This window comes from Rosa chinensis, chromosome 2, assembly GCF_002994745.2.
Source record: "Rosa chinensis cultivar Old Blush chromosome 2, RchiOBHm-V2, whole genome shotgun sequence".
In the NCBI taxonomy this organism is placed as follows: domain Eukaryota; kingdom Viridiplantae; phylum Streptophyta; class Magnoliopsida; order Rosales; family Rosaceae; genus Rosa; species Rosa chinensis.
Window position 1 is genome coordinate 55,996,079 of NC_037089.1, and position 25,677 is coordinate 56,021,755.

The 25,677-nt window shown below is 39.1% G+C and overlaps 2 protein-coding genes across 2 annotated transcripts; one reads left to right on the plus strand and one right to left on the minus strand.

Annotated features, from left to right (window-relative positions):
• Positions 1-451: 451 nt before the first annotated feature.
• Positions 452-1,673, minus strand: LOC112186613 (pyridoxal 5'-phosphate synthase-like subunit PDX1.2). Its single transcript, XM_024325079.2, has one exon. It carries the CDS (start codon positions 1,607-1,609, stop codon positions 680-682), a length of 930 nt encoding a protein of 309 aa, XP_024180847.1. The 5' UTR covers positions 1,610-1,673; the 3' UTR covers positions 452-679.
• A 2,385-nt stretch (positions 1,674-4,058) lies between these two features.
• On the plus strand, positions 4,059-24,647 carry LOC112188218 (kinesin-like protein KIN-13B). The gene is made up of 13 exons (XM_024327300.2): positions 4,059-4,088; positions 18,204-18,558; positions 18,748-18,957; positions 19,658-19,846; positions 20,088-20,189; positions 20,688-20,765; positions 20,916-20,997; positions 21,536-21,695; positions 21,787-22,089; positions 23,013-23,231; positions 23,322-23,679; positions 23,845-23,910; positions 24,132-24,647. Exons 2-13 carry the CDS (start codon positions 18,400-18,402, stop codon positions 24,309-24,311), a joined length of 2,106 nt encoding a protein of 701 aa, XP_024183068.1. The 5' UTR covers positions 4,059-4,088; positions 18,204-18,399; the 3' UTR covers positions 24,312-24,647.
• The last annotated feature ends 1,030 nt before the right edge of the window (positions 24,648-25,677 follow it).

Sequence of the window (25,677 nt, forward strand, 5' to 3'; positions counted from 1 at the left end):
GAATACAGATATCTCCAATAGGTCCAGGTTCAAACCATTCTCTTCTGTCCCCCGACCTGCTCCGCTTTTCCATAATGGCCTAGAACAGCAGATAATCTGAGATTCTGAGCAGCTTGCTTCAGTAAATCGCGAAGTTCGAGATTGTTTTACCCCGCCATCCCGTGACACGAAAAATTGTTGCATGTAACCCGTATAAAACCATTGTTACAGGCTACAAGAATTTCTCCCTTGGCATACGGTTCCTGTATTTGCCGGAGGCCAAATTTTGCTCTAACTTTTACCACAAGAAGTGTAGACATCTAGTTCGAGTTATGAGTTACGACTACTACATTGTCATTCACAGTGATGGCCTCACAGTGTGAATCATCTCAGAAGAAACCTCAATGCATCCATCAACTGCATCAGATTCCAGGCTCTAGGCATCAAAGAAATTGAAAGATAACTAAAATCCTAAAACATAAACGACAGTATTATTCTCATTCATATCAGTAGTTTTATCAAAACTTGGTACACTACAAGTTTAAGCGAACAAATTGCACATTAGACGAAGACACTAGTATACCCTCTATACCACTCTACAAATTAAAACACAACACGCCCATTATGCTTTTAACAAGTTAACCACAAGCAAAGAAAGAGCTACATTACATGATTGACATTCCTAACACCACCATCATCATCAAACACCTCCGCGCACAAACCCTTCGATTCTGTCCTCACCGAGACTCATACCCGCCATCAGACCGGCCAACCCGGAGCTCGTCTCCACAAGCACATCCGGGTCATTATAGTTCCTCACAGCATCAGCAATGCCCCTCACGCGCTTATACGGATCCGGTGACCCGAAAACATCCGACCCAATAAACACTCCATCACAGCCTAGTTGCATCATCAGCCCCACGTCAGCCGGCGTCACAATGCCTCCGGAGGCGAATTGGACCACCGGCAGCCGGCCCATTTGCTTGGTCTGCGCGACGAGGTCGTAGGGCGCTGCAATGCTCTTGGAAAACTTGAAGACTTCGTCGTCGTCCATGTTGTTAAGCATCCTTATCTGCCCCATAATAGACCGGACGTTCCGAACCGTCTGGGCCACATTGCCCGACCCGGATAGATCCCCTTGGGTCCGAATAACCGCGGCCCCTTCTCTGATTCTCCTCAAGGCGTCGCCGAGTGTCTGGGCGCCGCAGACGAAGGGGCACCGGAAATTGTGCTTGTTGACGTAATGATCCTCGTCGGCGAAGGCGAGGTACTCGCTCTCGTCGACGTAGTCCACGCCGATGGCTTCGAGGATCTGGGCCTCGACGAAATGGCCGACCCGGGATCTGGCCATGACGGGGATCGAAACGGCGCGTTTGACGTCCTTGACGAGGGAGGGATCGGACATGCGGAGAATGCCGCCTCGGGAGGAGTGGGGCGGGTCGGAGACGACTACGGAGCAGGCGCCGGCCTCCTCGGCGACCTTGGCTTGATCGGGGTTGGTGACCTCGACGATGGCGCCGCCGCGGAGCATCTGGGCGAGGCCGACCTTGAGGCTGTAGGGGTTCTTTATCTTGGGGTCGGCGACTGCGCCGCTGTTGTAGATGGTGACCGCACCGTCTTGAGCCTCCATGGTGGAAATGGTTGAAGATTTGAGAGAGGATTTCTGGGATTGGGGTGGGGAATTTGGGGGGGGGTTTGATTTAAATTTGAAGAGGTGGGGATTGTCTAGAGAATTCTAGATATGGATGAGGAGGTGAGGTGAGGGGAGGGTTGGTCCGGGTGTTCTTGAAGTTTCGGTGGGAGTTTCTCGAGTTGTTTGGTCGCTGAAAATGTAGAAATTTCGGTTCCATTCTAAACTTGCCAAGAATGAAGGAATCTTGCATGGCGTGTACTTTCCCCGTTAATTAATTCATTCTTTTTTTTTCTTAATTTTTGTACAAAGTATATAAATTTAATCAGAAAAATTTTATACGATCTCAGACTCTCGGATCACCACGTGTAGATTATGTTAATGTGATTGGTATAAAAAACTAGTTGTTTTTTTGTTTTGTTTTGTTTTTTTTTTTTTAGAGGAATGAATAATGATTGATTAAAAATCATATGACCGTATTAGGTTAAGGTAGGGTGACCATAATACTAAAACACTAAAACAGCTTCATTATAGAATCGAAGCCATAAGCCGGCCAAATCAAAAACCATTCTAGCTAATGGTACTCAATACAATGTCCCATTCTAGCTAATGGTACTCAATACAATTTGACATGCTCTCTTATTCGAATGACTAAAGTTGGGGTGGGCACGGTTCGGTGTTGGGCCAAAACCGCAACTGAATCGCTTCATTCGGTTGTGCTATATTTAAAACAGCAAATGCATTTTAAAAACCTATGCCACTTACTTTGGCTACACCGTTTTGCGGTGCATATCAGTTTCGGTTGTGTTCGACTTTTTTTTTTTTTCCTCATATTTTCGACCAAAGTCGACAAATTTTAGCTGTCCTAAAATGAGTAACCATTACTATTAAAATATCAACAAAATAAACCACTTATAGTCTGTTCACTAAATCAAGTAATGAACATTTCAAATAACCTGTTCATGAAATCAACATCTCAACTAGACAAATAACATTAACAATCTGTCAAACCTGCAGATCAACTATCAAATATCAACAATTTGCTCCAACTGTTCAACATGTCAAACCAAAAAGCAATTTCCAAAACTAAATCAAAGTTCCAACAGTCTAACAATCTGTTTCCAAACCAAATAGCTAACATGCAGCACAAACATAAATCAAAGTTCCAACTTCCAAGTTCCAGCAGCAGTAAATCAAAGTTCCAGCAGCACAAACATCAAGTTCAAACTTCAAAGTACCAAACATAAATTACAAACCATAGTTAAAGAACTTAAAGGCAGTAACATCAAGTTCCAAGTACCAAACAGAAGTTAAAGTTAGGGCTAAATATTGTTTAGTACCCTGTGGTTTGGGTCCAAAATCAATTCAGTCTCTGGACTTTCAACTTCATCAAAAACACCCTCACACTATCATTTCTGATCCAATAGATCTCTCCGTCATGATTCCGTCAAATGGAGCCATTAAGTAGTTGATGTAGCATGCCAACTTGGCACTAGTGGGGCCCACATGGCAGGCAAAATTCTAAAATTGTAAAATAAAACTTCAGAAAAAATAATAAAATTGATTTTCTCTCTCTCTCTCTCTCTCACATTTCTCAGCAAAGTTCCCAGAGTCGAGCGAAGCCGAGTTAGACTGAGAAAAACTCCACTAACAACCCTAAGGTTCAGAGAGGAATTTGCGATTGGTGAACTGAGAAAGCTTGTATTTTTACTTTGTTGGATTGTAGGGAATTGGTGAACTGGGTTTTGGATTAAGAGAGGAATTTGCGATTGGATCTGGGTTTTCATACAAATTGCCTCAGGTGTTTTAGTTCTAGACAATATTTGAGAAAATTGTTTTCTCATATCTGGGATTTTAGGTCGACTTAGAATGTGTTTTCGAATAGGAACAACTTGAAGTTTAGCTTCACTGTCTTTTGTATCTGCTTCCTTATGTGGGTGATTCGCTATCACCACTGGGTGCTTCGTCGTCTAGCCCTCCTTCCTCAATTCCACTCCGGGCGGGTCGGAAACCAGAACCGTTATCGCCTTTGTCACATACTGATGAAACGACGCCGACATTACATTAAGAAAGAACAGCATGAACTACCAGATCGAGCATATTACTCTGATGAGCCAGCAGCAGTTGGCCACGCAAGACCATCGGTTCGGGTTCGGGTTCCTTCTCCGACGATGCGTCGTCGTTTGCTTCTCACCGGGTTCGTGTTCCTTCTCTGTCTCACTCTCGTCCGGCTCTAAATTCTCCGCCTTCCCCTTTCTCCGTCTTAGAAATGACATCGTTTTAGAAAATAATCAAAGCTGGAGTCTTTAATTTTGGGAAGGGGATTGAAGCTTCAGCTGGTTCCAGTGATCAGCTTTGCCGGCGATTAGGGACGTGGCAGAATCTGAGTGGCTCCTGCTGCTTCTACTAGTTTCTTGAATGAAATTGCTGAGATTGCTGGAGGGAGAGGGAGAGAGAGAGGGAGAGAGAGAGAGAGAGAGTAGATAGAGAAACAATTTTATTATTTTTTCTGAAATTTTATTTTACTATTTTAGAATTTTGCCTGCCATGTGGGTCCTACCAATGCCAAGTTGGCATGCCACATCAGCTACTTAACGGCTCCATTTGAAGGAATCATGACGGAGGGATCTATTGGATGAGAAATGATAGTGTGAGGGTGTTTTTGATGAAATTGAAAGTTCAGGGACTGAATTGATTTTAGACCCAAACTACATGATACTAAACAATATTTAGCCCTTAGAGTTATTAGTTATTACAAACCAAAGTTAAAGCAGTTCATACTTGAATGAAACCGGAAGTCGAAAAAAAAAAAAAAAAATTGGGTCACGGAGAACTTGTTCCAGCAGAACAACAATTTATTTCAAAAGCTTGTTCCATTAGTACGATTTCCAGCAGCTGCAACCTACTTCATCCGTCAGTGTCAGACACTTGGGTCACAACAGAGTCTAATGAAAACCAAAAACAACAATCACAAACTAACACAAATAAATATATTCAAAGTAACAATTACTATAAAGTCAAAAATTACTTGACTCAAGCTTCTCAAGCTCACCATAAAGCTCCAACTCAGTCTTCGTCGGCTCTTTATACTCATTAAAAGCATCACCTCTTAACCAATCATTGAGACAAACTAGCCCTTCAACCATTGTAGGAGTTAATGAAGCTCTAAAATGGTCAACAACTCTTTTTCCTAGGCTAAAAGCAGCCTCTGAAGCCACCGTTGAAGCTGGAATAGCAAAGACATCCTTTGCAATTTTAGACAAATCTGGAAACCTAGGAGAATTCTCTTTCCACCAATCTAAAACTTGAAATTTAGTATTGGCAGGGTCTTCAGCAGCTTCAAGCAAGTACTTATCGACTTCATTCCTTATCTCAACCACATCTTTTTGCTTCCTAAGCCTCAAGAACTTGTTCATTGATGCAGCATGACTATCCTCCTCTCCAACATTAGAAATTGATTGAGTAGGTGGTTGTGTAGCTTCAAATGACGCTTGTGCAACCACAGGGTCAGAATTAGCATACTCATGATAAAGCTGCATCAATTGACCCTTAACATCATCTATCATCTCCGAGACCAAGCACATGTCTTGCTGTAACAAAGGAAAAAAGAACTCAAGATACAATATCTTGTATCATGGATCTAATACCACATCAAGCAGCAAAATAGAGTTCAAATCCTCCAACTTCAACCAATATTTGTCTAATTTTTTCTTCATTGATGCCTCGATGTTAACCATCAAAGGATCGACACTTTGGCTGCATTTTTCCAATTCTTCAATTATGGTACACATCCACACAATAGGCTGGTTTGAAGTTACCACTTTAGTGTCACTAAATGCCAAAGTTGTATCATAAAAAATCTTCAGAAATTTCACTAACCTAGAAGCCTTCTCCCAATCCTCATTTCTAGGCGGCCCGACCCTTTTTCCTCCCCCAACCCTTTCCTTAAAGTAGTTTTCATACTGGTGGTCCTCATCTTCCTACCTCACGAAGGCCTGCCTATACTTGATAGCTATGTCTAGCATGAAACAGGTGGAGTTCCACCTTGTGCACACATCTAAAGGCACAATACCACCCTTGTGTTCAACCTTCTCTCTAGATGCACACTTCCTAAATTTCTCGAGCCTTGCAAGTGAACTCCTAATAAACTTAACAGCGTTCCTAATTACATCGATTGAGAATCAAGCTCCTCCATCCCATCCCTCACAATAAGATTCAAAATATGGTAGCAACACCTAACATGCAGAAAACTCTCACCTAACACTAACTGCTTCCAATTCCCAATCTTCTCCTTCATATACTCAATTGCAACTTGATTACTTTATGCATTGTCAACTACAATGCTGAAAACTCTATCAATACCCCAATTAATCAAACAAGACTCCACCAATTTCCCTATTGTCTTACCCTTGTGATTTGGAATAACAGTGAAGTTTATTATTCTCTTGTGCAACGCCCAAGTCTCATCTATGAAATGAGCTGTCAAGACAAGGTAATTGATATTCTGGACCGAAGTCCATGTATTGGTGGTAAGAGAAACCCTCAGATTGTTCCTAGCTAAAAACTCTCGAATCTTTTCCTTCTCAAATTGGTAGATATCCCTGATATCTCTACCAATTGTCCCCTGAGAGGGAGGATCAAACTTTGGTCATGCAATCTTCATAAAATCAATAAAACCCTACCCCTCTACATGATTAAACGACAGCTTATCCCTCACAATCATTTTAGCACAAGCTCTTCTACATTCATCTGGATCCCAAGCCCTAGCAACTAACTTACCACCACTTTTAGCAGAATCAAAGGAAAGAAACTTCTACCTCTTAGCTGGTTGGTACGCCGGACACTTCTTGCATTGGTAGAGCATATGAGTCCTCATGGATGTCATCCCATTTGATCTGGAGTTGCAAGCATACGTGGTAGGACAATACTTGCACTTAGCTCTTGGTTTCGCCAACGGAGTACCATCAGGATTCTTCATCTTCTCAAAATAGACCCATGCTGCGGATTGGTTCTTCCTCTTCACATACTCAGCTTCACTAATTGGAGCAGCTACTACAGAAGGTGGTGGCGGAGGAAGCATAAGCGGTGCAGCAGCTTCACTTGTAGCAGTTGGTGTTGTTCCAGTGCTTGACCCAGTTGGTGTCGCATTGGGAGTTTGGGATGCTCCACTTCCCTGACAATGAAATCAAACACATAATTTAGCAGAAATGAACATAGTTTGCGATGCTCAACTAATTTGCTGTACTAGTAGCTCAATAACAGTAAACAATGAAACAATCAATTATCAAACAATTATCAAACACCCATTATCAAACACTCAAACACTCATTATCAAACACTCATTGTCAAAATCGAAGAAGCAAAACCAAGTAAAAGAAAACAAACTGAAACCAAAAGCAATTCTCAAACAAAGAAGTGGTACGCCTGAATTAAGCGCACAAAATTACCCTGCAAAAGACAATTGTTAGTATAGGATAAGCAGGGATCGTTCAGTCCGGGGATTGAGGGTACTTTCACAAATTGCACTAATTGAACAAAACTATCAAAAACTAAAGAAAGAAAAGAGAAATAAAGTTGACACAAAAACTAAATGAAAGGGGGATTAGGTTTTTAAAAATGCAAGCAATAATAAAGGAAAGATAATGTTGCAATTTTTAGGGATTCTAAATCAGATGTATGGACGTTGAGAACTTCGTAATCCACCACTAGTTATGATCAGAGAAAGACAATTTAACCTAATCTTCAATTACAAAGGCATGTGAATGAAACCAATCAAGAACTTTAGGATCGCCGTTAAAGCCTTATTTTTCCCAAAATTACTTAGAACAGTGAACGCACTGCATCCTAAGCTTGCTTATATGCAATCAAGGTGTAGAACGCTACCCTATCAAATTAACTCATTAAGCACACATAAACACATTAAGCTCTTTGGAAAGATTGATTTTAGAGTACAAAACTAGTGAGGAACGCCATCCTAGCATGTATTCTATTTGTTTGATTTCACCTAACATGTAGGCATTACTACTTTAGTGTTTTAAGACCGTGAACGCACTGCACCTTAAAACTAGCTCCAAATTACATGCTCATATTTTAGGTGATCAATCTAAGACATAAACATATAAAAGATTTTATAAAACAAAATCAAACAAAGCATTCACAAAACCTTGTAATCGAAAAAGAGATTCAAAAGCTAAAAATCCATCACATAACTAGGATTTCATACTAGTTCTCAACAAGAAAATTACTCACTCATAGTTTGGAAATCCAAAAACATATACATATTGAATTCGAAAAGTACAAAAGGAATAAACCGTAGAGGGTAGTAGATATCACGATCTCACTTTGATTATTCTTCAAGAAAGCTTGAGGCGTCTTCAAAGCAGGAGTACGACAAGATGATGGAAGATGATTTGATGGAACATGGAGGCTACGGCTTCTCCTTAGAGTAGGGATCTTATGAGCTATGATGAGGGGAGAGTATGGAGGCGTTGTTTCTGATTTAGGGTAGTGGATGGTGTGTATATGTGATGGAAGAGATGTGTGAGAGAATGAGAAGAGAGGAAGTGATAACTAAGGAAAATGGAGAGGAAATGGTGAGACAAGGAGATGAAATGGATGAAGGAATGTGTGTTAGAATGAGAGGAGAATGTGTTTATATAGGGAAGAAAAAGAAGAGTGAAATGATGAGTGGAAGAAAAATAATGAAAGTGGAGTATGAAAGTGATTTGTAAAATATGGAAAAGATAGAGAAATGATGAAATGAAAGCAAAGCATGAAGGTGCAGAAACATGGAAGTGATGATGATCTATTAAAGAGATTGTAGTAGAAAAATATATCCAAGGAAAGGAAAAGAAAAGCATTAGCTTTCTTCATGTGGATAGGAAACATGAACATGTGAATATTGAGCTGGTTTTAGGTCAGTTTCTGCCCCTTTATTCCTTCAATTATTTCTCCAACAAGACTTCAGAATGAGCCTTCGACTTCTTCATAAAAAATGTTCCACTATGAGTGTAGATCATCATGACAAAATTTCAGAGCTTTATTCCATGCGGTTGGGCCCAAAATGCTGCAATGGTACCAAGAAAACCACAGGACTTGAATATCTGCAACTCGAATGAAAATGAGTGAGGCGGGGGGGGGGGGGGGGTAGCGCATTGATTACCCGAGCAAATCCATCATCCAATCTTGGATCAAGATAGACCTGAACCAATTTAGGACAGCCGTGTGCCACAGCAAGAATCCCATTCAACAAATGACGTCGTTTTCGTGGTACCATTGCATTTGCAGCAGAGATCCTGAGATCCAAGATCTCTAACTTTGGACACGCTTGGGCCAAGAAGCTCAAGTCTTCATCCAAAAGAGCACCAGAAGATGCAAACTTCACTACATTTGGACACTGTGAGAGCAATCTCCGGTTCGGACGTTCACCATAATAGCGAATTGAGGAACGGCACCAGCGCCTAGCCTTCAATAGTTGCTTTGACACCTCAGACAGGGCATCTCGGTCACGGCCGTCGGTGAGCCGGTTGATAATTATAGCAAGAACCTCGTCAGGTAGCTCAGAAAGGTGACCCATCGGAGTCCCCTGGTTGTTAAGAAGGATCGGTTGGAGCGATTTTGGATCAAGAACTTGATCGTAGAATAGGATTTTCTCGGCGAGAAATGAAAGAACTTGAGTCCGAGAATGGGGTTTTGGGACAGAGATTTGACTCAAGAACGTGATCGGAGAATAGGGTTTTCTGGGCGAGAAATGAAAGAACTTGACTCCGAGAATGGGGTTTCGGGACAGAGATTTGATCAAGAACGTGATCGGAGAATTGGGTTTTCTGGGTGAGAAATGAAAGAACTTGACTCCGAGAATGGGGTTTCGAGACAGAGATTTGATCACGAACGTGATCGGAGAATTGGGTTTTCTGGGCGAGAAATGAAAGAACTTGACTCCGAGAATGGGGTTTCGGCAGTGCCGGCCCTGAGGCTAGGCGAAGCAGGCCCAAGCCTAGGGCCTCATATTTTAGGGGCCTCAAAAAATTTATTATGTAGGCCTGCAGATAAAAAAAAAAATCAATCTAAACCACTTTGTGTCTTCATACACACAACATGGCCCTCTGTTTTCAATACTTCCATAGTTCCATCAGATTGAGACGCAAAGCAGCAGAGAGGAGATGATTTTCCTCTTTCTAAGTTCAAGTTTTTGAAGCTCTTTCTCAATCCAAGACAAAAATTCAATTGTGATTGAACATCTCAGAAGGTTTCCTTGGTGGCTATCGAAAATCCAATTGTGATTGAGAGGATCAGATGAAAAAGTAAATTCAAGAGATTGAAGAGTTGATTTTATCTTCCAAAAACGCAAAAAGGTAAGATCTTTGAAGGTTTTTATTTTCGATTTTGAAGAAATTTTGGTTTTTTCGTTCTCTATTTGTGTTTTTGATGCTCTTGGCCTCTTGTATTCCATTCCTTTTCAATTTTGGTTTGAAACATGTAATTATGAAATCATGATTTATAACATTTATTGAAAATTTAAGACTTGTGAACTATTTAATATATTGCAGAACAATGAACAATGATTTTGTTTCATCTTTGTTTTTAGGGATTTTAGAGTTATCAGTTATGCATGTTTCAACTTTCGTCTCTGTTTCATTCATTCTCTGTTGAAAATTTGCTATATGCCTGAGGCTTTCTATATGATATTTTTTAGGAGTTCAAATCATTCAATTGTTGAATTTGTTGGATTGTTGGTTGGATTTGAAATTGTTATCATGGATTACTTGACATGTAACTGACCATGTCACTGACCAAGTAACTGGTCACGTAACTGACCATGTCACTGACCAAGTAACTGGTCATGTAACTAGTCACGTAACTGACCATGTAACAGACTATGTCACTGACCAAGTAACTGGTTATGTAACTGGTCACGTAACTGACCATGTCACTGACCAAGTAACTGTAACTGGTCATATAACTGGTCATGTAACTGACCATGTCACTGACCAAGTAACTGTAACTGGTCACGTAACTGACCATGTCACTGACCAAGTAACTGTGAGCACACTCTTGTATTACAAGATCATAGCTGTGAGTTTCTTCAAATTGAACAACTCTGTACCTACCACTTGATTTATCCAACTTAATGATATCTAAGTAGATTATAGCAAAGAGAATCCAAGCAGAGAAGCCGTTGTTTTGGGTGTGACATGTTTATATAGTTTATTGAACTTCATCTTCTTCTTTTTTTCTAAACCAGGTTTGAGCAATTTAAGACTTTTGAAGAGAATTTTGGGCTTTTGTTTGATTTGGACAAGTTAAGGTCTGCAGATAGAGATAGTTTGAAGAGTTTTTGTGCTAACCTTACAAATTTATTGAAGTATGGCGAGATTTCTGATCTTAATGAAGATGATCTATACCATGACTTACGAATGTTGAGTGAAGATTTACCCAATGAAACAAAAAGAGCTATTGATGTGTTGAATTATATAAAAGAAGTTGATGGCTGTTATCCAAATGCTTGGATTGCTTATAGGATTTTGCTAACTGTACCAGTCATAGTTGCCTCTGCAGAAAGAAGTTTTTCAAAGTTGAAATTGATCAAATCTTACCTTCGGTCTACTATGTCACAAGAGAGATTGAGTGGTTTGGCTATGATATCTATTGAAAAAGTTATTGTTGGAAAACTTGATTATGTAAATTTGATTAGTACCTTTGCATCTAAAAATGCAAGACGAGTCATATTTCAGTGATACTTTGAAATTGGAATATTGTTTTCTTTTGTAATGTTTGAGCATTTATTTTGGGGCCTCAAATTTTTTCCCGCCTTGAGCCTCTAAACTCACAGGGCCGGCCCTGGGTTTCGGGATAGAGATTTGATCAAGAACGTGATCGGAGAATTGGGTTTCTTGAGAAAAGCGAGAAATGAGAGAACTTTGATTCGGAGAATGGGGTTTTGGGAGAGAGAATGGGGTGATTTTGCAACGGTTTAGCTGACCTGGACTAATAGTAGCTGGTTCCTTTTAAGGCTATGACTTTGAGTTTATTATCACATTGTATCTACCATGCTTATACTTGTACAGTCGCTTGTTAATGTCTTGGAATAAGCCCGTGTTCTACCTCTTTGTTTATGTTTTATGTGAACCTTAGAGCAAGTTCACCCATTGGGTCACCATGCCACCCACTATTCACTACTTTTTAGTGTTAATTTCACCATCTAGGTCACAAGCACAATATATTTCGTGCCCTGAGTCACGAGCACAGTGTATTTCGTGACCCAGAGAATGAAAATATACACTAAAAAGTAGTGAATAGTAGGTGACCCAACGGGCGAATTTGCTCTTAGCCCAAACCTGTTGACTACACAGGTTTGTTTTATTGTCTTCATTGTTCTTTTAAATTCTGAGTCTACATTGAATGCCTTGTTGTCAAGGTGGTTATAAGTCGCTTGTTCTGTAGGCTTGTCTAGGCGAGTTAAATAAGGCAGATGATATCATTGTTATCTATGGAAAGACCGGAGAGCAAAAGCTTGTGTTGGGACATCTCATTCCCGGTCAAATCCCACAGTTGTCATTTGATTTGGTCCTTGATGATGAGTTTGAACTATCCAACAACTGGAAAAGTGGTATTGTCCACTTTGCTGGTTATCAATCCGTAATGGGAGATGAAAATCCTTTCACTATATTTCTATACTTTTCAGTAATTGGAGTTCTATTTTCAGCTAGTTATTACTAGAGGAGGCTGTTTACTCGGGTTATACTTGTTAAACTGGTTTACAGATTTTGTGCCTGCTGCCATCAGTTCTGTAGGGTATGCTTTACTCCATATTTTTCAAATATGACCTCCATAGCATTTTCAATATGTCATACATGATAACTTAAATTAAACCTGTCTTCTGTAGGTATCGAGTTTCTGGGGCACAAACAATACTTCGTTTCTTCAGACGTAGGTGCAGGAAAGATGCAATGGTACACATTTCACAAGGAACCAGTTGGTGGTGCTGATGCCCCAAATGGTACTTATGCTCAAGGTGCCCTTAGACGTTTCTCGTAGATATATGCAATTAAGCACATAAATTCTCGTTAGCAAATGAAGCTAGAATTTGTAAATGGGTATAAGAAACTACCCGAACGTAAAATATGCTAGGATATCAAGTGAAGTTCTCTCTAGTTAGTGGCTGGTGGGGAGTAATATATATTTCTAGCCCACTTATCGTTCTTTCTCTGATTAGGGCCAAATTCATAATATGCACAATTTCATATCAGGATTTAATTATAATAGTATAAACTATATAAGACCATATTTCAGATGTGCACAATTATGAGATTAAATGATGCATTATCACGTCATACTCGACAGAGTATTGTTGGGGCATCTTATTCCAGCTCTATGTTTCTTTTTTGTGATATGGAAAGAAATATGTAATTGATTTGTTATTGTCCCTTGTTTGGTAGGTAAAAAGGAAAGGTTGCTTAAAATATTTGATGGGTGGTGTGATAATGTGGTAGATTTGCTACTTGCCACAGAGGAAGATGCAATTCTACGACGTGACATATATATATGATAGGACGCCAACTTTATCCTGGGGAAAGGGTAATGTGACCTTGCTTGGAGATTCTGTCCGTGCTATGCCAGCCAAATTTGGGTCAAGGGGATGCATGGACATTGAAGTATGCTTGTCACGCCCTTGATTTTTAGCACAAATAAAAATCGATATATAATCTCATAATTATACATGCGCGATCGTTCAGCCATTAATATAAAATACCTGGAAAGTTTTTCCCTTTAACTACACACATATCGATGCCCTGAACCTACTATGTCAATATTGACCCACACCATAGAGTTATATATTACATAAGCTTACGAATTAAATTGTCAACAACAAGATAAAACGTAAATGCTCCTCAGAGCTTACTACAACGGAAGTCCAAATAACGGTAAAGTCACAAAATTTGCTTCCTACCATTTAGCTGCAAGTATGCAACCCAAACTTCAGCCATGATTATCCTGACCTGCAGGATTAACCCCTACACCGTTTGAATGGTGCACCAGGTTATCACACAACAAACCCGGTAAACTTTTGCAAGCCCGTATGAGTAATTCAAAACAACTCACACCAAAATCACGGGATGAACCCCGCACGTTTCAATTGAGAAACCAATCATATTTTTTTCTCTTAAAGCACGAAATAAAAGAGAACAACTCACACTTTAATTTCCTTCAAAATCGAAATAAAAGAAAGCAACTTAAACCTTAGTTTCTTTCAAATCGAAGCATAGAAAACAACTCACTTTTTGATTTTTATCAATCGTACCAAATCGTACCATAGAAAGCAACTCACACTTGAATTCTATCAATATAACATAGAAAGAAACTCACACCTTGATTTCTATCAATCGTACCATATCGTACCAAATTGTTAATAAGGAAAACAACTTGCACCTTGTCCCCTTAAAAACCGTTAATAAGGAAGCAACTCACATCCTGTTCTCTAAAAACACGTAATGTCATGAGTTATCAATAACAAATTCCCGTTACCCCATGAATTACCTATATGGCAGACAGACTAGAGCTCTAACTGAAACGTAACCACTCGTCCAGCCAAAGACGTGATTACCTGATATTCTGCCCAAGGTCATAGACCTTCGATCCTTAGGCCGCACAGTCCCTTGGAGCAAATCATTAAGCAGTCACATTGGACTCAAAATCATTACACAAATCTTAACGCTTTTGAAAACAATCGAAATCAACATTTTCATAATCATTGTTTTCCGAAAAGCCACAAAACAATAAAAAGCATCATTTCATGCATATTGTTTTCATACACAAGTCTCAACGCTTTTGAAAACAATCGAAATCAACATTTCCATAATCATTGTTTTCCGAAAAGCCACAAAACAATAAAAAGCATCATTTCATGCATATTGTTTTCATAAAGCCACAAACCACCAAAACATATATATTTCACGTAAATATATATCTATACGTAGTCATCCGTTCAGGAATGCCTACTAATACAAATTATAGTTTGCAGTTACTAAATAACTCTAAAAAATAAAGGTTTTCTGTTCATTAATGAACCATGTGAGATTACTCACCTCGAAACTCCCACTGCGTCTTAAACCAAGAACAAAGCAACCAATTCCCAAAACAACCGTCCAAAATACTTCGTCAAGTACCTAATCACATACGGTTTCCACTCAGTAACAATTCACAACCGATTTAAGTCCGAAACCCCTGTTTTGAACTTAAATCCCCCAAAGTGGCGCCAATCGAGGCAAAACCACATCCGAGACCTCCCAAAGTCTTCGGAATACGTCCACGATTGATATGACCAAACCACAAGTCGATCGGACGCTCGAATCCTCACGGATCAATAAATCAACCGGTATGAAACCGTAAAAATCATAACAATTCCATTCGAACTCTAAAATTTGCATATTATATATCGAAACTCTCGTATCAATGAGTAGAACATATATAATACCAAAAACAGTTCCTTAAATGGTCGGAACACCACCGGAACGCCGCCACAGGCAGTGGCGCACTGCTACCGGCCAAAACTCAATATTTCACAAAACTCCCAACATCAAAGTTCTTCATCTAAGCATGCTTGAGAACTTTCATAACTTGCTCGAAGTCAGAAAACAAGTATAAGGGGTCGAAAACTACCTCACAAGCCATGAACAGTAATCCAATCTGAGTTGAACCAAGTTTTACGTGAATCGATCCAAACAACCACTAAGGATCGATCAAGGAGGCTGCTCTGAGCTCCCCAAGCTCAACTTGAAGCCCCGCCGACGTCGGAGATCGGAGAACTGATCGGGTCCGAAAACACTCAATTGCGCCGCGTTGCAGCACCGCCGTGGAGGAGAATCAGCGCTAGAGGGCACCAGAGGGATGACCAGACGGAGGAGACGATCCTATCTGGAAAGTTTCGTCGCGGAGACCGCCGCAGTTAGCCGGAAAAGTCGGGTCGGGTCGGGTCAGACGGGTTTCTTCGATTCTGAGGTAGTAGCCGAGAGAGAAGAGAAAGAGGGAAGATGGTTTCCGGAAAAGGAAATGGAATTTATGAAAATAATTCTGATTTTCACCTATTTATACTAAAATGGAAACTTCTTCCAATAGTCATAACTTCTTCATACGAACTCCGATTTCCATGTTCCATATGTCCACGAACTCGTATCGACGCGCTCTATAACTTTCGTGAGGGAAGTTTTCCGAGAATCCCAACATATAAAAAGTCAAACTTCACACGACCCCCTAAACTATGAAATTCAAATATTTATACGTACGAAAACCATTCCACCTCACATACAACTTACGAATAAAGCAGAATACCAAATATCTGTACAACTAGTCCATTATTAATTACCAAAATTACATAACAAAAATCTAGGCCATTGAGGTATGCTTTACTGTGTATATTTAATTTTTACACACTATTGTCTAGATTGTCTGGGAATATATTGAGCATTGTGATTTTTTGCCCAGACTGGATAATGTTCTCGATACCTTGACAGTTTATTAATTGCAACTACTTTTCTTTCCTTGCAGTGATTTTGCTTACAACTATCTTAGTGGTACAATACTAAAGGAATGAGATTCAAGCTTGCAGTGATTTTGCTTACAACTATCTTGGGAGATCGAGCAAATTGTATTCTTTTTTATTGTCATGTAAAGCTCATGAAACTTGAAAGCTTGTTAAGCTAATGAAATAGATATAGGCACTTGGGCAAGCTTAATTCCTGTGTAAATGTTAGGATGAATACTGCTGATGGAATGAAATGGTTTTTGGAATCAAGGATATGTTGTTCAATTGTACATAATGTATATCTTCTTTTCTATCTCAGACAATTCAATACTGTTTGACGCGTAAATCCTCAAACAAATACCAATCGCAAACCATTGTCTAACAAACGAACATAAAGAAAAAAGAAAGAAAAAACTGTTGTATTAAGCAATGACACACAATAACTTTAATAGTTTTCCTGTTGTCTTGTTCAAAGTCAGTCAATAGTATTCAATTACATTGTTGATCTACAAGCTTCATTCAGACAACAGTTTTTGTACAAATCTATGTTCTATAAATATTCATTACACGTCAACATTCTTCTAGGGTCTGCCAACTGAAATTACTTTGTACAAGAGTTTCGGTACCAATTGCTGTTGTTCTTCGTGGTATTCAGACAACAAACGGTGTAGTAGCTGATGTTGTAGTAAACTTTGTAAAACGACAGTTTTGTGGTATTGTCTGATTCATGTATCAGACGGCATTGAGATAGACAACATTAGCGCCTATTATCAGACGACAGTGAAAAATTAGTGTAGTAGCTTATTGGCTTAATTAATACTGATATTATTTATTTATTATGGAGTGATATTGAGCTCATGAAGAATGTGAAAGTGATTGGGGAAATAGAAGAGTGATGTCCATTTGAACACAAACTCTAATGAAGAGGGTAACTCTATTAAGAGTATTTTGGTGAATATGATAAACTTTGACAACCATAAATAACGACTATATATTGGCCGAATTTCAATAATCAAAGTGTAGATATGACATTTTGACACAAACCTACTTAGTTGTTATGTCACAGTCGTGATCACAATGTGTGTGCCACCTCTCAGGACAAAAATCATGGTGGATTGACTGAAAGATACAAAGTTTTGATGGTGCCTCAAAACTAGCCATAACCCATAGGATCAATTGTGGCTATACCAAATCTGAGTTGTTTAGTTTGCCAACCTGATAATGGCATAACATGATAGTCAATTAGGGAGGTGGTCTTATGCCCACTAAAATTCCTAGCCAAAAGGATAGACTAAAGATTTATGGATCTAGGTTGAGGGTTATTAATTCCTCCTCTAGAAATGCATTGGTAGAAAAGTTGAGAGAAGTAGAATTAACCACGTCCGCTATATCTTATTTTAGTTTGAAAATTTCATAAACTACTACGTTTACGTGGTTTAAGACAACCTAATTGGTTCATGTGTCATTCATTTGAAAGTGATCGATCAGTTTCCTCTCATTTTCCTATTCTTTTCTTCCATATATGTAGCATGTACATGTCAAACGCCGTAACGATCGGGATCCATTATCTACCAAAATCCAAGATCCAAAAACAAACGCCCTTCTTAACCTTTCGGCATATATAAGTTTGCCGAATATTAATAATACGGAATACCTGGACTCTGTTCCATCGTTGTCTAGGCCCTCGTACCGCCGGTTCAAACTTTGTACTATTCAAACCTCAGCCGTTCGATCCCACAACCCCTCCCAAACATCGCCACGCGTCCACCGCTGGTCACAGAATTTGAATGAGAACGTCAAGCGCGCAACAAATATATAAATCCGAAAAAGACCAGCCAAGCCCCACCACGTGAGAAAGGACCCAACTCATTCAAATACATAACGCAGGCCCCCACAGACGAACATCCTGTCACGTGCGTAATTCACCCCCCTCGGCCCTCGCACGTACCGCACCCCCCTTTCTTCAAAAATTCAAAGCACCACTTCCCTTTTTCTCTTTTCCCTGTGCTATATCTTCGGTTTTACTCTGCCTTCCATTTCAGTCCAGCTTCTGCACTCCACACCAGAAAAAAGAAGAGAGAGAGAGAGTGAGCCCGAAGGTTCGAACTTTGTTCGTTGCGGTGATTTATGATTTGATATCTTTCTGTGAATTTCACGGAAGTTGGAGGTCCCGATCTGAGTTTGGAGGGGTGCGATTGGAGTTTTCGGGTCGGGTCGGGTCGGGTGGAGATAGAGAGAGAGAGAGAGAGAGAGAGAGGGAGAGGGAGAAATGAACGGGGTAGGGAGGCAGGGGCAGAGATCTGGTGCGCCGCACCACCAGCGGCAATACTCGGATAACTTCTTGGAGACTTCGTCCAATGGGAGATGGCTTCAGTCTGCTGGTCTTCAACATCTTCACTCCAACTCATCTATCCCTCCTCCTTCTCAGGTCTCCCAGAAATTTCCCCTAAATTTTGATCAAAATGGTTTTACAAATTTGAATTTCGGCACAGTGTAATCACCATTTGGGGTTTTATTTATTTATTTTTGAAATGTGATTGATTCTTGCAGATCTGAGGGGACATTTTTGTATTAAAGCCGTTTGATTGACTTATTTTTGTGATTGAATTCAATGCAGGACTATGGTTACTATGGTGGAGGTGGCGGAGGAGGAGGAGGACAGGGTTCTAGAATGTATCGGAATGGGCAGAGAGGGTACAATGAGTACTACATGGAGCCATCGACACCTCCCTATGATTCGCGGAGGAAGGACCGCGAGGACTCCCCCAATGAGTTTAGTCCTGGACTCCTGGATCTGCATTCCTTTGATACCGAGCTCATTCCTGACGTGGGTCTCTCTTTCCCTTTCGAGCTTGCATTCTTTCTTTTGTTGGCTAATAAGGATTGTAGTTTTTGTTTCCGGGTTTTAAGAGGGATGCGTGTAAATGTGTCTGTGTGCCCATGGGTTGTATCATTATAGTTCGATGTTGTAATTCTGGTGGTGAAATCTTTTCTTTAGGAACTATGTGATTACCTGTGTAATTCAGTACTCTTACTGCTCAATTGCATAGGTGATCTCAGACTTCCATTGGGCACACGAAGTGGTGAAAACAAATATTATTTTCCTCAATGCATTTCTTTTTTTTGGTTCTTTCAATGAATTAGGCCCCGTCTAACTTCCAACTACAAACGTTTAGTTCATTTGCTGAGGGTAGTTCCATTTCTGTTTCATTTACAAGAAATGAATATATCCCCATTTTCAACTTGAATGTGTTTTCAAACATTGTATTCTTCTATGAATGTAGTGTCTCAATAATTCAAACTTCTTCACTACCTGAGTCATGGGATTTTGCAGGAAGTGTATCAACAGTACTGCGTTTCTTTATATCGTGTGCATAGTTACTATTTTCTCTTTCTGTTTTAATTATGTTAGTCTGGGAGTTCATCATGTATTATCAAGAGTTGCTTTTACAGTAGAAATAGACAGAAATAGCTCCGCATGCATTGTCTATTTGTCTTGCTAAAATTATTCTGTATCACTTGTGTAGATGCCAGTCTCTGGAATGCATGATGTTGCTTCTCAATATTATCCTTCTCGGGGCAGAAGCTTTGATGATTCTGAACCTTATATTAACAACAAGCAAGCAGAAAGGGCTCGGTTACCAGAAAACAACCTCCTGAAAAGTTTTGCAGCAGACAAAGAGAAAGCAAGTTCTGTAGCAAAGATTAAAGTTGTGGTATGTTCTATCTATTACTTAATAAACTCTTAGGCTCGTATCCTATCATCCCAATGATACTTATGATTTCGGTATTTACCTGAAACAATTTGCAATGCCTGTGAGACTACCAGGCATTTGCTGGTTCAAGTTATGAAGGGCTTGATTTGGTTTAAGAGAAAATGGTTGCACTTTCATATCTGCCAGGCCTCTCAGATTCTGTTTTCGTTTTTTAATCAGTCTTGTAATGGTGTGAATGCAGGTGCGCAAGAGACCACTTAACAAAAAGGAATTGGCAAAGAATGAGGAAGACATAATAGACACACTTTCCAACTCTGTAACAGTTCATGAGACTAAGCTCAAGGTAACTGCCACTTGATGGTGAACAACTTACTAGAGAAAGATGTCTTATCTTTGCCAACAGCTTGATAAAAGAAATAGACAAGTATATTTGTTGAAACTAGAGCCAGCTGAATACAGATGATGCCTCCTTTTACTTCTTCTTGCCATTGTGATGTAAAAAGTAAATAACAGTTTATATATGGAAAATCAGAGTATATGATAAAACTTTCATACAACCTAGGTACGCTAGACATAACAGAGGTCAAATAAATGTTACTAGAAACCTGTATTTGCTGATAGTCTGATAATGTTGGTTGTGTAAATATTGGCATCCTTAATTCATTTCTGTGTCTTAATATTATTATTATTATTTTTTTTTTTGCAGCAACCTAGATCTTTTTTGTTTCCCCTTCCCTTCTTTTCTCTTGTTTAGTCTGATGCTTAGCTCATGACTGTACTCATAATTCATATTTGGTTAAGACGATTTTGTGTTTCTGAGTTCATTCTCCATGTTCTGCAGGTTGACCTAACAGCATATGTGGAAAAACATGAGTTTGTTTTTGATGCAGTGCTGAATGAGGAAGTGTCTAATGATGAGGTAGATACATATATATTTCATACATATTGCAATTAAACTTGGAGTTGAAGCAAGAATTTGAAATCATGTATAAACATTAGTGGTATTCAGAACATTGTTCTTTAATATGTTTAAGGTTACTTAGCAACTGTTGTCATTCTGTACTTGTAGGTATATCATGAGACTGTGGAGCCCATAGTTCCAATTATTTTTCAACGCACAAAGGCAACTTGTTTCGCATATGGACAAACAGGTTAGCGGCTTCCTCAGATCTATGTTCTTTTCTTACAAACTTGGTTTTTGTACAACCTTGTTAATATTGTCGCTTGTACGATTATAGTCATTTCCCTTGTGGATTCCACAACCCCATTCCATTTGTTCTAAACTTGATCAGTCTAATCCAGTTGGGTTATCTTACCACACAAAAGCTAAGTGGTTCTTGAGGACACCTCCTGATGGACCTATTCTCGGAGTAGATTTTTCTCTGCTAAGTTGAAATTCAAGTAAATAGGCTAATTGAGTAATGAAGATCAGTAATTTCAAGAATAAAATTGGCTTTTATTTCCAGACTGGGCATACTCAAAAGCCCAAATGACTAATATGTGCATTTTTTTCTTTCTTTTATTTCAACTGTGAAGTACATATTTCTTCTGGTACCAATGAAGGGTTTTGTCTCCTTAGGAATTTGATGTCTTGATCTTATGTTTGTTTGAGGCATAGATAGACCTTTGTATTTTATTGGACAAAGTGTGTTTACAAAAACTTACGCTGACCTTTGGTTGTCCATTCAGGGAGTGGAAAAACTTATACCATGAAACCATTGCCTTTAAAAGCATCACGGGACATCTTGAGGTTGATGCACCATACTTACCGCAGTCAGGGATTTCAGTTGTTTGTAAGCTTCTTTGAAATATATGGAGGAAAACTTTTTGATCTCCTCAATGAGCGCAAGTAAGCTGTTTTGTCCTTCCTGCAATTAGTGTTTAGAGTTTAAGATTGTTTTGAAATATGAAATATGAAACTAACAGTTCATATCCTGCAGAAAGCTTTGCATGAGAGAAGATGGTAAGCAACAAGTTTGTATTGTGGGTTTGCAAGAATACAGAGTGTCTGATGTAGAGACAATCAAAGAGCTCATTGAGAAAGGAAGTGCCACAAGAAGTACTGGTACCACTGGTGCAAATGAAGAATCCTCTCGTTCACATGCCATACTTCAGCTCGCTATCAAAAGGGCAGTTGATGGCAATGTATCAAAGCCTCCCCGTCTTGTTGGTAAACTCTCCTTTATAGATCTTGCTGGAAGTGAACGTGGTGCAGATACTACAGATAATGACAAACAGACAAGGTATAATTTCACCCTTCAATTTATTATATCATAGAGAAAATTCAAGATTTGTAGTCTATGGTTTGATTGCACTACACGCCTGAAATACTTTTAGTGAGGGAATACTGCTCCTCACTATTAGGAATTATCAAAAGAATCCTAAGTGCAGGAATACTGCCACATTCACCGTTCATATAGTCATTTCTTAAATACTTCCAAGTATCTAATGCCTGGATACACCAAGGGTTAATACTATACTGTTATATTCAGGCCTTAAGGGTAGCTCTTGGATTTTGGTTTATTGTTTTGGCCATTTGAACCATCAGAATCAGCGAAGGTTTTGTTCAAATGGCGTAAAATTCATGCAGGATGACTGCATCCAACCTGTGTGTGGTCACATCATAGCCTTCAGATATCTGTCTTCTCCCACTTTACTATTTATGATGAGACAGTGAAATTTGTACTTTTCATACATGTCACATCAGAGATGAAATGGTTGTGTTGTTCTTAACAAGGAAAAAGAAAAAAAAAAGTAATGCATGATGTCACACATATGAGATCGCCAGTTGGGGAATTCATCCTTTAATATTATCTTCGTAGTTAGCATTTGGTGTCTGACTTAGAATGTTATTCGTTGCACTGGCAGTTGTGATGAGCCCAAATATTCTGTAAAATTCACTGCGTTTGTGTTTTTAAACTTACTTTTATAAGTCATACCTGAATATGATGTGCCTAAGTAGATGCAGCTCTCTAGAAACTAGGATTTAGGTTTCATTAGCCAGAAACTAATTTTATGTTAAGGTGTTTCAGTGTGCATCAGTCTCTATTTTTCTTTCTTGATTATAGACAAGTCTAAGATTCTGACATGACATAGCCTCTAGATGTTCTTTTCTCTATGTTTGGTCGATTACTCTTGAAATAGCTGTTTCAAATATATATTGCAGAATGGAAGGTGCTGAAATCAATAAGAGCTTACTTGCACTAAAGGAATGTATTAGAGCTCTTGATAATGACCAGGGTCATATTCCTTTCCGAGGAAGTAAATTGACTGAAGTTCTAAGGGATTCATTTGTTGGTGACTCACGAACTGTGATGATATCATGCATATCACCAAGCTCAGGATCCTGTGAACATACTCTTAACACTTTAAGATATGCAGACAGGTATGCACTTTCATAGCGTTAGATATGCTAGTATTGTGTGAGTTATTCATACCCCTTCTAATGCTTGTTTGCAATGAAATTGCATTGTAGGGTGAAGAGCCTTTCAAAAGGGAACAATTCAAAGAAGGATATACTAGCTTCGACCTTAAACCTCAAGGAATCAACAAATGTGCCCTTATCATCATTTTTGCCAACTGCCTCTGCCTTTGAGGATGACATGAATGATACATGGCCTGTACAAGTTGAAAAAGAGGAATATGATCAATCAGAAGAGGTCTATGATGATCCTAAAACATCATGGAAGAGAACTGGGAAGCTACAGCAGTACAATGTTTCGACTTCAGAGGACAACGTTCGTAAACCCAATGGGCAGTCAAAATGGATGGGCATGCCAAAATCTCATTCAAGGAATTCAAATTCAGACGATGATTTAAATGCCCTGTTACAGGTATAACAACAACAGATTTGAGTACAAGGACATTTTAGATAATAGATGATACAAATAATTTTAGAAAAGGGTCCTGGAAGATCAACTTTCTATAATTTGTACATATAGCTTTTCCCATTATTTGAACTAGAGTTTGTTAATATGTGAACTCTGTGTTGTATACAGGAGGAGGAGGATCTTGTAAATGCTCACCGGAAACAAGTGGAGGATACAATGAATATTGTTAAAGAGGTATGTGATTGCGGTCACAGTTGATGTTGGAATTTGTATATTATTTTTGTTCATATATTAGCATGAAAATGGAGAAACCCTAAAGCATGAAAGGGCTTGCCTAGAAACCTTAATCATTGACATTTTTGTGGTTGTTTTACCATGTGGAGTTGTGGATGTATCTTATGGCCTTTGATTTATGTTCGTATTGGTTTTTACTTGATACGTGCACGCATTTGCAGGAGATGAATTTGCTGGTTGAAGCAGACCAACCAGGAAATCAGCTGGATGATTATGTTACAAGATTGAATGCCATTCTATCTCAGAAGGCTGCTGGCATCCTGCAATTACAAAATCGTTTAGCTAATTTCCAGAAGCGTTTAAAAGAACATAATGTTCTAGTATCCTCTTCTGGTTACTAATTTCTTGTTGAAGCATTATTTGGAATTCTTCTTCTTATGTGGTGATTGGTTGGGCTATTTTCATGCATCTTACTTGGAATCCTTGAATTTAAGATCGAGTTTTTCTTTTACACTATAGATGTGTTTACAATCATTGGATTAAATTTTTTTAACTAGCCAGTGTATCAGTAAAATTTCTCATGCCACATCGCATGCTTTGTAAAGTTCTGGATTGTTGTAATTTGATAATCAATTAGCTGCCGGGCTGTGTAGTGCTTGTATCAAAGCGAACTAGAGTTCCAAGCCGCATGTACGTTTTATTCAGCATTCATAAATACAAGATTGTCATGTTATTCACCCTCTTGCTTTATTCTCTTTTCCTTGTTTGTGAATTATTGACAACCCACTGCATACTGATGCCATTATAACCATTCTGGTCAAGCTACATGGGCATTTATCAAGTTAGTTCCAACTATTCTGACCAACTCTACAGTTGTCAAACCAAATAGCGTCTCTTTACGTGGAAAAAAAAAAAACTAACCAAATAGACTTCTTCCAATGAAACCGGTGATTTACCTGAAATCTCAGGATTCACCCAAGCAAGTTTAAAAAGCCAGGCTAGCATTGAATCTAAAAAAAAACACTAGAAAAAGAATATGAATACTTTTTTTTTTATTGATAAAATCTTTTCAATATTGTGAGACTCATAAAAGCAGAATGCACCGTTTTGGGATACTACAAATTAAAATCAAAACCAGCTTCTCAGAGGAATACTCCTACCTGGTTTTTCTAGAGGCCACATTTCCTACTTCACCTTCTCCATCCATCCCACCTCGTAATTTCTTTGAATTCCATTGCCGCTAAAAAGAAATCTGTATTTGATGATATATTGGAAATCTGGAATAGGTATGTGAATGTATGTGCCTTGTGTATGACTCCACATTATCAAATTTTTTTGTTTATTTGGCGAGGAAATGGGGTTAAGAAACCCAAAGAAGCTAAGGCATGTATAAGGGACTGGAGTATCATGCAACTCATGGAAACCCACCCACCTCGAGGCTGATCCGCGATTGCTGATGACACTTACAACCAAGGCAGAATCCATTCTTTATAGCCTTGATGATAATCTTCCTAGGTTCAGCTGGTAAGCACAAAGTGGTACTAAAAGTTGTACCACTCATGGTAAACAGAAGCAAAGATTGCAAGATGCATCCAAGGTAAGGGCCCTCTTGAGTCTTGAATCATTGCTCATTAGGGACAAGTTTTTCCCGATATTTGGTCCATAGAGAAGTCTTCGGTTTAGGAAGGACATTGAGTTTTCAGTTGAATTAATTTCCAGCAAGAATCAGGCCACACCTCCTACTGAAAGAAGAGACCATAGGCTGTT

Bases quoted from the DNA above. Each gene is read 5' to 3' on its own strand.
- LOC112186613 (XM_024325079.2), bottom strand. From the start codon at position 1,609: ATGGAGGCTCAAGACGGTGCGGTCACCATCTACAACAGCGGCGCAGTC.
- LOC112188218 (XM_024327300.2), top strand. From the start codon at position 18,400: ATGAACGGGGTAGGGAGGCAGGGGCAGAGATCTGGTGCGCCGCACCAC. The intron at 21,696-21,786 runs GTAAGCTGTTTT...CATATCCTGCAG, and splicing joins GATCTCCTCAATGAGCGCAA to AAAGCTTTGCATGAGAGAAG. The intron at 23,680-23,844 runs GTATAACAACAA...TGTTGTATACAG, and splicing joins ATTTAAATGCCCTGTTACAG to GAGGAGGAGGATCTTGTAAA.